This window comes from Galeopterus variegatus, unplaced genomic scaffold, assembly GCF_000696425.1.
Source record: "Galeopterus variegatus unplaced genomic scaffold, G_variegatus-3.0.2 Scaffold2889, whole genome shotgun sequence".
In the NCBI taxonomy this organism is placed as follows: domain Eukaryota; kingdom Metazoa; phylum Chordata; class Mammalia; order Dermoptera; family Cynocephalidae; genus Galeopterus; species Galeopterus variegatus.
In genome coordinates this window covers 197,519-208,751 of record NW_007729000.1, presented here as the reverse complement: position 1 = coordinate 208,751, position 11,233 = coordinate 197,519, and the positions used below count along the sequence as shown (strand labels likewise).

The 11,233-nt window shown below is 56.8% G+C and overlaps 1 protein-coding gene across 1 annotated transcript; it reads right to left on the bottom strand.

Moving 5' to 3' along the window:
* Positions 1 to 4,421: 4,421 nt before the first annotated feature.
* SLC25A45 (solute carrier family 25, member 45) lies at positions 4,422 to 9,604 on the bottom strand. Its single transcript, XM_008583341.1, has 6 exons — positions 9,568 to 9,604; positions 8,464 to 8,507; positions 8,217 to 8,288; positions 7,778 to 7,963; positions 5,292 to 5,550; positions 4,422 to 5,169 (listed from the first exon to the last, which is right to left on the bottom strand). The coding sequence occupies exons 1-6, from the start codon at positions 9,602 to 9,604 to the stop codon at positions 4,901 to 4,903; spliced, it is 867 nt and encodes a 288-aa protein (XP_008581563.1). The 3' UTR covers positions 4,422 to 4,900.
* Between the last annotated feature and the right edge of the window lie 1,629 nt (positions 9,605 to 11,233).

Sequence of the window (11,233 nt, the reverse complement as noted above, 5' to 3'; positions counted from 1 at the left end):
ATCTGGCCTGAGTGGCTGGAAGCTGAGGGCACACCTTGACTTCAGCGCTGCAGCAGGGCAGGCTGGGGGGAAACTGAGGTGCTTTCCAGAGGCTCAAGGGTCCATGACTGGAGACAGTTAGCCATGTGGGCTTGGAGCTCAGGTGTGGACAGGCTGGTGACCCCAATTAAGTCACATTCACAAAATGAATCCCTCCAGAGGCTCAAGGGTCCATGACTGGAGACAGTTAGCCATGTGGGCTTGGAGCTCAGGTGTGGACAGGCTAGCGACCCCAATTAAGTCACATTCACAGAGTGAATCCCGTTGGCTCAGCTGTTTAGTGAGTCTGGTAAAAAGTTAATTAAGCCAAGGGCTGGCTGGTTAGCTCAGTTGATTAGAGAGCAATGTTGTAACACTGAGGTCGATGGTTTGGATCCCCAGACCCCCGGACCAGCCAGCTGCCAAAAAAAAAGTTACTTAAGCCAGAATCATCCCAAGTTGTGTCATTTACCCCTTTACACACGCATGTAGCTAGTGTCTCTGAACACACGTGTTAGTCTCCTGTGATTTCTTCACGTGTGATCACTGCTATAACAACATGAATGAGATGCTGTTTAACACGTTTGTCCAAGTTATAAGCTCTGTACGTGCGACCCTCAGACATCACCCCCATTTACAACCTCAGAGCAGGTTCACTCACTACTTCCTAGTTCTTAGGGATTTCTCCTATCTAAATGAGTCCTCAAAAATAATGGCGACCTCAAATAACATCTGTTATTTCCTTAAGCATTTTCACGTGCATCTTAAGAGGCCCTGCTGATTTAGAAACACCTATCTTAAGGGCCGGCCTGTGGCTCACTTGGGAGAGTGTGGTGCTGATAACACCAAGGCCACGGGTTCGGATCCCATATAGGGATGGCCGGTTAGCTCACTTGGGGGAGCGTGGTGCTGACAACACCAAGTCAAGGGTTAAGATCCCCTTACTGGTCATTTTTTTTTTTTTTCCTTTTTGTCTTTTTTTCGCGCCTGGCAACGGATCGCAACCCTCAGTGTCGCGCCCGCACCGGACCGGGACCGGCAACGGGACTGCAACCCTTGGTGTTGCACCCACACCTCGCTCAGCCAGTGAGCGGGAACCGGTCTGTATGTGGGATCCGAACCCTCAGTGGGAGCGCCACCGCACTCCCAAGCGGCACACTGTAGCAGTGCGTCACCGGGCCGGCCCTAATGCAGATTTTCTTTACCACAGATACCGTGAATGTTGTTCAGATTNAGTGAGCCACGGGCCGGTGCTTGCTCAACAACTTTGTACTGAGCACCTCTGTATGACAGCTGGAGTTCTGAAGATGATCAGAAACAGGCAGGGTCTCTGCTTCACGGAGTTTATAGTTTAGAGGAGAAACAGACATAAACAGTCACACAAAGGAGAGTGTAATTACAGACTGAGAAAGGGGTCAGCCAGCAGGGCTCACAGTGTGGCCAGCCCCAGCAGCACCAGCAGCATCTGGGAACTTAGTGAAATGCAAATTCTTGGATCCTCCCTCAACCTGCTGAATCAGAAACTCTGGGGTGGGATTCAGCAATCCCTATTGTGACAAACCCTCAAGGTGAGTCTGAACAACTGACAGAAGCCAAAGAAACCTGACCTAGACAGTGGAGCCGAGGAAGGTTTCCCTAAGGAAGTGACACTGAGTGGAGAGCTGCAAGATGAGGGAGAAGCACATAAACAGAGAGAAGAGCATGTGCAAATGCCCTGTGGTGCCAGGGAGGCTGGTGTGTTTAAAGAACCAAGAGAAGGGGAATGTCTGAGGGCCCTGCAGGCTGTGGCAAGGAGCTTGCCCTGGTTCCTCAGAGTAATGAGAAGCCATTGAGGAGCAGGGCGACTTGATCAGAATTGCATTTCAAAAAGTTAAACGACTTGTCCAGATTAAGGGCAGGAGCAGGGCTGTAGTACTAGGATTGGAAAAGAAGGCATGGGTCCTGGGAAACCTTTAGAAGCAGGGTTGACAGGAGTTAAGGGCACCTCTGATGTGAGAGGAGGGAGAAGAGGGGCTGCTCTGAGACATCTGGCCTGAGTGGCTGGAAGCTGAGGGCACACCTTGACTTCAGCGCTGCAGCAGGGCAGGCTGGGGGGAAACTGAGGTGCTTTCCAGAGGCTCAAGGGTCCATGACTGGAGACAGTTAGCCATGTGGGCTTGGAGCTCAGGTGTGGACAGGCTGGTGACCCCAATTAAGTCACATTCACAAAATGAATCCCTTTGGCTCAGCTGTTTAGTGAGTCTGGTAAAAAGTTAATTAAGCCAAGGGCTGGCTGGTTAGNTCCGAACCCTCAGTGGGAGCGCCACCGCACTCCCAAGCGGCACACTGTAGCAGTGCGCCACTGGGCCGGCCCCACTGGTCATCTTTAAAAAAAAAAAAAAAAAACTACCTTAAAAAATATGTTCAGTTAGGGAGAAATTGGTGAACGCACACAAAAAATGTTTACATTGTGTAATGATAAAATTTTAAAAAAATATGTTCAGGGGCTGGCCAGTTAGCTCAGTTGGTTAGAGTGTGGTGCTGATAATACAAAGGTCCAGGTTTCGATCCCTGCACTGGCCAGCCACAAAAAAAATATATATATATATCTTTGGCCATTTCTTGTCTGATCTTTGTTTTCCCACAGCCTTTCCAACAGTGTGATGTCACCTCCCAGGCCTCTGTGCAAGAAGAGGGAGTTGTTTTGTCACCAATCGAGTTTAATCCTAAACTCACTCCAGGACTGTTGTTCCAGCTCAGCCAGCAGCCCTCGCCATGGGTTCGTAGAAAGAACTTGGGCCTGGAACTCCACAGGCCACACAAGTCCTGCCACTCTCCCTGGTTCTAAATGTGGAGTTAGAGGAGGGGAGCTCCATGGCCCTTAAGAGAAGCCTGTGGATAGAACCAGAGGGGGCAAATGGAAGCCTGCACCCAGACATTGCAAAGACAGGCTTACAGGCACAATTACTACTCCAAAAAGGATTTAATTAAAACAACAAAAAAAGGATTTTTTGATTTTACTCTCTTGCTAACTGGTGTCATGAGAAATGGCAAACTACAGAGGTCCACTCTGACCTCCCTCCTGCCCCTTTTCACCCCATTTATAAGAGCCACCTCCTCTTCCACATGCATACTGCTTGCTTCCTTTGAGCCACCAACTGCCCCAGTGGTGTTCCAACAGCTGATTCTCTGACAATGGAAGACAGGGACAACGCTTTGGGACGGCCACCAGCAGTCTGTGGCACATGATCCAGTGGATGAGAGCTCCAATGACCACGTGGAGGGGGCTGATCCAAGCAGGTCTAGCTCGGAGGAAATTGAACGTAGGGGGCTGACCGGTTAGCTCAGTTGGTTAGAGTGGAGTGTTGAAACACCAGGGTCAAAGGTTCAGATCCCCAACCAGCCAGCCACCAAAAGAATAAATAAACCTGAACATAGGTGACCCATGGGAGACTGCCACCGTGCCAAGTGGAGCAGGTGGCAATGTAACTGGGCTCTGGAGTTGGAGGGTCGGATGCATCCAGACAAGATGTGTCTTACCAGCTGTGTGACCTGGGACAAATTACCTAATGTCTCTGAGCCAAGGCCACCTCAGTAAATTGTGATAATAATGTGATAATCAGTCTGTGATGGTTTCTATGGAGAGCCCCCAGCAAATGGCAGTAATTCCAGGAAGTCAGGTCACGATGAGGTGGACTCAGGCTGATCTCAGACCAGATCTAGACATCAGTGGATACAAACTGTGCTTATCTTTATTGTCAATGAAAAGAGCCATCTTAGCCGGTTTTTACTTCTCACTTAGCAATTGAGACAGGGAAAGAAAACAAGTGCTGTGGGCTGCGAGTGGGCAAGACAGACCCCCCAACTTTGGGTACTACTACATTGGAGATGACCTCGAGAAGGGTCACGGTGGGCAAAGGGGGGTCGGGAGGCTCAGCGAACAGGTGTGTGTGGCAGGACCCAGGAAGCAGGTGTGGTGGCCGGAGTGGGGAGAGACGGGGCAGGAGTGCGGTGCGGTGGGCACCTCGTTTAATGGACACTTATTGAACACGTCTGTTCAAGCATCTGGTTTGTGCTGGGAAACGGAAGTATGACCTGTGACCTCAAGGAGCTCGTGGCCCAATGGGGATGCCAAGAAGCAAATCAGCAACTGTGAAGACGTGCAGTCAAGGGCAGGGCGGGGTGTCTGGGAACCCCAGAGTCAGCCCGGGGTGCGGGGTGGCGGGCAGGGAACTCTTCAGGAGATAGTGCTCAGCCTGGGTCTTGGAGCAGAGCAGGGTCTGCCAGGAGGAGGATGGACTCACCCTGCCAGCTCTGCCACCAACGGCTGGGAGGAAACAAGCCTTCCAGGCCAGGGCGACGAGAAAGCACAGCCCATTCAGGGTCCAAGAAACCACCAAGGGAGGAAAGCCCAATGGGCAGGGAGTGCCCAGATTGGGGAGGGGTTTGGGCTTTTTCCTGAAGGTGGTGGGAGCCACTGAAGGATTCTGGACAGGGAGTTGACATCATGGTCTCGGGAGTGGGAGAAATTTGGAAGGAGGGAAGGTGGGAGGCAGCGGGTGTGGAATCCAGGGGGAGGGTAGCACCAACGCAGCCAGCAGAGCCTCTGAGAGAGTTTAAGAGGTGGCATCTCGCAGCGCGGGGGCTGGAACGCCACCACGCCTCCGGCCAGTCCCCTTGTGCCTTGTGCTCCCTGCTCACAGTCTTGGGAAAAAGAGGAGTCAGGCGGGCTCTGCTGGGAGGCTGAGCCGGGACCTCGGGCTTCCTGCTCCCCACTGTCACTGTCATCTCCCCAGCCCTGGTCTGGGCACTTGGGAGGTGCTGAGCCTCTTGTATTTGAATTGCAAGCTGGCTGATTTTAACTTGGTTCTGCGGGGGAGCTGCTGGCCCTGCCAGGCTGGGCTCATCCCCACCAGCGGAGGAGATACTCGTAGCTGAGGAAGGTGACAGCATTGACAGGGAAGGCACGGGCACTGTTGATGGTAACCCCCCGGAAGAAGACCCCCAGTCCCTCCTGCCGGACACTGCTGGCCATGCAGTCCAGCACCCCCTGGTACACCCTCCGCCTCAGCCCGTCCATCTGCATCCGGGACTTGATCACGTCTAAGGGTGTGGCTGCGACCCAGGAGGTGATTCCGGCAACCCCCCCTGCCACCAGCACTGTGGCTGAGCCTGGGGCAGAGGAAGTCCAGTGCGGGGGTCAGAGCCGGGAACAGAGCGCCCTCCCCCAACCCCCCTCCCCGGCCCCACCGCACACCTGTCTGTCCCCCACCCTCTTGCACCACTTGACTTACTGGGATTCTGGCCATCTGGCGTGTACTGGCGGCACAGCCCTTCATAGGTGACAAAGTAGATTCCCATTGTGGGGGTGTCCCTCAGCATCAGGGCCCAGGCTCCTCGGAACAGCCCCCGGGGCCCCTCCTCCTGGAAGATGGAGGCCGCGCAGTGCACGGGCCCCCGGTACCGGGCTGGGGGGCTCCCGGACTGGGCCCTTGGCTCTGTCTGGTTTTGTAGCCGGACTTTGATGAGGTCAAATGGGGCCAGGCAGTAGGTCTGTCGGGAAGGAAACGTGAAGGCCCTGGTGGGGCTGTGGGCTGGTAACTGTCCGCTTCTATTAGCAACAGGAAGGGGGTGGGCCGAGCGGGCAGCATCGCCCTGTAGGAACCGCCCGGCTCCCACTGCCTCTCACATGCATGGCTCGGGGTGGACCAGGGCATCCAGATTCGCTGGGGACAGGGCACCTCCCTCAATGTCAGGCCCCTGACAGCAAGCCCCACTCCCTCCTCACGCGCTCAGGGACAAGCCTGGATTATTTTTCCAGGAAGGGGAGGGTACATTTCTGGCCTCCCTAAAACCAGGAATGAGCACTCATTTGTAAAGGAATCAGTCTGTGACAGCGTAACAGCAAAGAACTCACCCCTCCCCAGAGTGCAAGAGGTCACCCCATTGGTATCATTCTAATTATGGAACCCAGCTTCATAGATTGTCCCTCCCTCACTGTGCATGCCACCTCTCAGGGTCCCCAGGTGGGCAAGTGCTAGGCCAGCCCTTCCTGCCTCTCACAAGAGCATGGGCAGGTGGCTGACAGGTGGATTTGGTGGGCTCTAGAACTCTTATTATTGCCTGAGGCAGATGGGACACAGATTTGGGGTAATACTGGGACTGAGCCCTGGGTAAGGGTCGGTGCTGGGGGATGTGGTGTGAGATTGGGGGCAAGGGATTCAGGTTTGGGTCAGGGGTGCAACTGGGTGAAGATAAGCTGTTGAAGTTCAGGTGAGAGGTGAGGCCCCAGCTGAGGTTAGCATATCGCTGGGGGCTTATGTGGTTTTTATTTGTTTTGTCAAAGGTGCATGAGCTCAGTCCCTCAGCCCTGGGGACAGCTGATGGCAGAGGGGGCTGGTGACTGGCTCTGGCGGTGGTCCTTAGAGTGCAGCGGGCCAAGTCTTTCTTTACTTCGCACCCCACAGAAAGAGTAGTAGGTTGGGGACCCTCCCTTGTAAGGTGAGGCCCTGATGCAGCCCTCCAGAGCCTGCTAGCAGGGCTGAGCAGAGGGCTTCTCCAGGGGGTGCTCTCCTGAGTCCTGCGCCCCTGGAAAGGCTGGGCCAGAGGCAGGTGCAGATCGTGCCCACGTGGGCGGTGGAGCATCAGATGCTGCCTCACTGACCAGTCACCTCAGCCAGCCCAAAGCAATTATGTAGCCGTCAGAGGTTGTCAATCCCTGCCTTTTCCTCCTACCTCCACACTAAAGCCATTAGTGCTCCAGGACCCTGTAAACCGAAGTCACAGGCTTGACATAAAACCCAGCCCCCAGCTCCGCTTTCCAAACAGCTGAAGGGGAAGGTGTCTTAGCTGGGCCTGAATCAGGCCGCTTGGCCTGGGGTCTCAGTGCTCCTCCCTGTTCTGTGGGGTGCAGGGCTCGGGGCTCGGGAAACCTGTAGGCATGCACCCTGCAGAAGAAGGGGAGAAGGGAAGCCAGGACCTTTGAGGGTCTCATTAATCATTAATTCACTTGACTGCACAATCTGCTTTTGTCCTTTGTCCTTGCTCTCAGCCCCATGAAATGTGTCAGGGGCATCAGGGCATGTGCCCAGTGAAGGGTGACCCAGGCACCGGCAGGGGTACAGATGGAGCAGGCACTTGTCCCTCTTCCTCTTTGTGTTCAGAGGCCCCATTGGGCAGAGGTTCCCTCCAGTGCCTGGAGGCCTCTCTTCCCTCCACCCCACCCCTCAAAATCACAGCCCTACAGCACTAAGAACAAAGACCAGAACCGAAGGGGTGGGGTGACTTCATTATTAATACCTGGCTTCTCCCAGCAGGATCTATGGACTGGGGCCTCAGGTGAGGCTCACAGATTGCGGTCACCCAGGTGCCGCAGACAAGGGGCTGAGTTGGCTGGGGCTGGGGCGGTTCCAGGACCATGTGGGGACCAGCTGGAGGGGCTGGCATTCTCCAGAGCTAAAGGGCATGTGGAGAGTGGCCCCCACAGTGCTGAGGCTGGCAGCCCTCCAGAGGCGAGCAGGCACAGGTGAGCAGGCATTTTCAGCCCTGCCCCAGCTCTCTCTAACTTTTGTACTCTCTGTTCTCCCTGACCCTCCCCCCAGGCCTGCAGCCTGGAAGGCCACAGCACAGCCAGGCCAGGTCACCGGGAGCAGTGCCTCATGTTCCCCTCAGGAAGGCCTGGCCAGCCACAGCTGCAGGTCACCCGAGGGTGCTGGAAGCGAACAGATGGAGCCCACCATCACTGTGCCACCTGTGTGCGCCCATATGCTGGCCCTCTCACCTGCAGGAACCCCCCGGCGCAGCCGGCAATGAAGACATGTGCGTAGCTGGGAGGCTGAGCCCACCGCTCCTGGTGGGAGGTCGCTGTAAGCACCATCAGGGCATTGCTATAGACCCCAAACTGGACGGAGCTGACCACAGCTATGCTCATGATGGGGAAGCTCATGCCCTTGAAGAAGCCCAGGAGCTGCAAAGGGACACGGTGACACTGGAGTCGGCCTGGTGGGGGCTTCCCCTTTCCCTTTCCAGCCCTGGCAAGGCCTCTTCTGGCTGGAAACTACTCCTGAGCCCTGCCACAGGAGGCGGCGGCAGGCTGAGGCTCCACCCCTGGGGTGCTAAGCTACCACCCAGCCCCCCACCCAAGGATCCCAGACAGAGCCCCTGGAAGCTGGTGGCGACTGCCCCAGATGCCTCCCACCGCAAAGAAGTGGGCCACCCACCGACTCATGGCGGTAAATCTTGACCATGCAATCGACTATGCCCTGGTACGTGGTCTGGGTCTGCAGCCGCACCTGGATGGGGAGGACAGAGCAGGTGGGGTGGAGGAGCAGGTGGGCAGGCCAGGGCAGAATGCCAGCGGGCAGGAGAGCAGGGAAGGGCCTCCGTTAGCCAGGCAGAATCCCAGGGCACCCTGATGTTTGGTTCAGGTGTGATCTTTCATTCCTTTAGTGCCTCTCCTAGACTCACCTTTACAGTGTCAAAGGGGTGTCCTAGGACCAAGCCCAGAGCTCCTGTGGTGACAAGAAGATGCTATAAGTGAGGGCCTCATGCCAGGCCCAGGAAGCAAGTCTGTGCCAAGAGGAAAGAGGGATTCAGGCAGGAGGAAGGAGGGCAGGGCTTTCTCATGCATGTGCAACCCACCCTTCTGCCAGACTCCAGAGGAACCCCGCTGTCCCCCAGCCCCTCCGCACCAGGCACTGGGCTAGGCAGGCACTGGAGCAAAGGACTCAGACCCGGGCCCTGCCTGAGGATACACATGCAGAAGGGAAGAGCCAAGCAAAGACGCACGTGTCCTCAGCTGGAAGCCAGCACCTGAGTGTCTCACTGCTCGTGGAACCCTGGGGGTCTGGAACCAACCTCCAACGTTCCCGCCTCCCCGCTAGCTTTACTCCTTCCTTCCTCCAACTCCTAATGTTGTCGTCTGGATCCAGAGCAGGCCCCACCCTCCTGGCGCTGGACCCCCTCTCCAGTTGGCAGTGCAGAGCCTCATGAGGGTCCTTCCTAGGAGCCAGGCTAGCACGAGGGCAGGATGGTCCCCCTGCCCTGCCACTTCTGCACTTCCCAGTCTTTTCCTCCATAACAGAGGCTGGTTCTGGAGCTTGGGGGGAAGTCACATCCCCAGGAGGCAGGTTCAGAATGTCCCTCTCTTTCTCCTAAGAGGAAGGTCACCAAGAAGCTGGGCTGGGCCCACAGGCATAGCAGGCCTGGGAGTGCAACCCATTGCAAGGTAGGGCAGAGGCCCAAAGAGGAACTCAGGTTAGCAGGTGAGGTCAAAGGTGAACTTCCTCCCTGAGCCCCTGGGTGGGCCCGGAAGCTGGGCTGGTGGTGCAGGCTGCTCCTTTGGCTCTCCCGCCCCGGGCAGGTGTCAGGCAGCGTGGCCTTGGACTTCCCACCTGTGCCTTCCTCTCTTCTCTCCCTGTTGGCCACTTGCAGGAGCTCTGGGGACAGCTGTCTCTGGGACACTCCAGGGGAGCCAGGACTTTGGCATCAGCTCTTCCCATGTCACCCAACTTTCCCAGGAAGTGATCTGCCATTGGGGGTGACGTGACAGAAGGAAGAAAAAAGTCTCACCAGAGATCCAGCCAGCCACAAACTCCTCCACAGGCATTGTCTGGGCAGAAACTGACGGCTCCAGAAAAGGAGAAGGTGAAAGTTTGATTCCACCCTCTCCCTCCCCCGGGCCCCAGGGTGATCACCTCCCACTAATGTTTAACCCTGGCTGGAGAGTGAGAAGTGGCCTGGTGCCCGGAGAGGGGAGCAAACCAACTTCGGTGACCCTGACAGACTGGAGGAGGTGTGCAGAGTGCAGAATCACACAGGACAGGGAGGATGGGCCCACTGTGGCCTGATCCCCCCACGAGGGCAATGAGGGCCTTCTCACTGCGTAGCCAGGGATGGCAACTGGTCTCAGCCTCCTGGATGGGTCCCTCCAGGGCTGCCTTAGTTGGCATGGGGCAAGGCCCTGCCTGCCCGTGCTAGCTCAGCTCAAACTCCCATTCTTCCCCACAGGAACTCACCAGGCCTCCCCACCCCAGGACAGGCAGTGAGGCCAGGTGGAGATGGAACATGGCCACCAGGGGGCAGACCCGGCCTGCGGTCGCCTGTGGCATGGGAGCCGCCAGAGCCAGGACAGGGTGGGAACAACCCAGGGGGTACTCAGCTCCCAGCAGTGACTCACCCGTGCCGGAAGCCAGGGGCTCTCTCCAGAGTTGTTTACGACTCCCCATGTGAGTCAGAACACAGCCTCTCTCCACCTCCTCTCTCCCAGGAGAAAGACGGGGTTTTGATTAGATAAAGAGTCCTGCATCTATCTGCAATGGCCCCATCCTGCTCAGAGTCAGAACCAAAATCCGTTCTAGGCTCTACGAGCCCTGTCGGTGCCACCCATTCTACTCGGGCCTCACATCCAGCCTCCCTGCAAACAGGCTCCCTTCTCCAGCCCTTGGCACTGGTTGGTCCCTCTTCCTGTGCACTCTCACCCCCACCTCTCTTAATCCTGGGCTCTAATGTCGCCTCCTCAGTGAGGCCTACTCTGATCATCTCCTCTCGTACTGCGATTTGCCCCACCCAGCCAGCATGACCTCTGACTCATGAGGTAATACATCCCACCCTGTAAATGCCTCAAGGTCTCAGAGGCTATGCATCTAAGATAGCAAGGGTTCATGCGACTGCTCCCTGGACAGTGTGCCCAGCCTGGGTTTCCGACATAGACATATACTTCAGAGTGGGAAGGGTCCTTGGAGGTCATCGAGTCCAAACAGAGGAGGAAACTGAGTCTGGGAGGGGAAGAAACTTGTCCAGGCCTAGTCAGGACCAGGACCCAGACTCCTGACCAAGCCAAAAGCCCATCACCCTTCACGGCCAGGGGGCGCTGCAGTACAGGCCGCTGCCTGCAAAGCCTCTACCCAGCCCCCGGCACAATCTGGATCCCGGACACGTCCCAGGCGGGGGAACGGCCCTAAGTCACAAGGTCAATGCTTGCCAGAGCTCGCGCCCCCAACCCCGATTTTCTGATTTCCTTGAATCTTCGCTACATCCTGTTACAGGTCAACGATCGGGCCTGCAAGTTGCGCAACTCGTCCTGGGTCACTAGAGTCGGCAGCGAGGGTGGTTCGTGACGCTACCAACCCAGGGGTGTGACCAGACGAGCGGCGCGCGCGCCCGGGGCGTACGGGCATGCGCGGGCCCGCGGGGGGGGGGGGGGGGGCTTGGGGGGCCGGGGGGGGGGGGGGGGGCG

Bases quoted from the DNA above. Each gene is read 5' to 3' on its own strand.
- SLC25A45 (XM_008583341.1), bottom strand. From the start codon at position 9,604: ATGCCTGTGGAGGAGTTTGTGGCTGGCTGGATCTCTG. The intron at 8,508-9,567 runs GTGAGACTTTTT...TTGTCACCACAG, and splicing joins TGTGGCTGGCTGGATCTCTG to GAGCTCTGGGCTTGGTCCTA. The intron at 7,964-8,216 runs GTGGGTGGCCCA...GTCCCTTTGCAG, and splicing joins AGATTTACCGCCATGAGTCG to CTCCTGGGCTTCTTCAAGGG.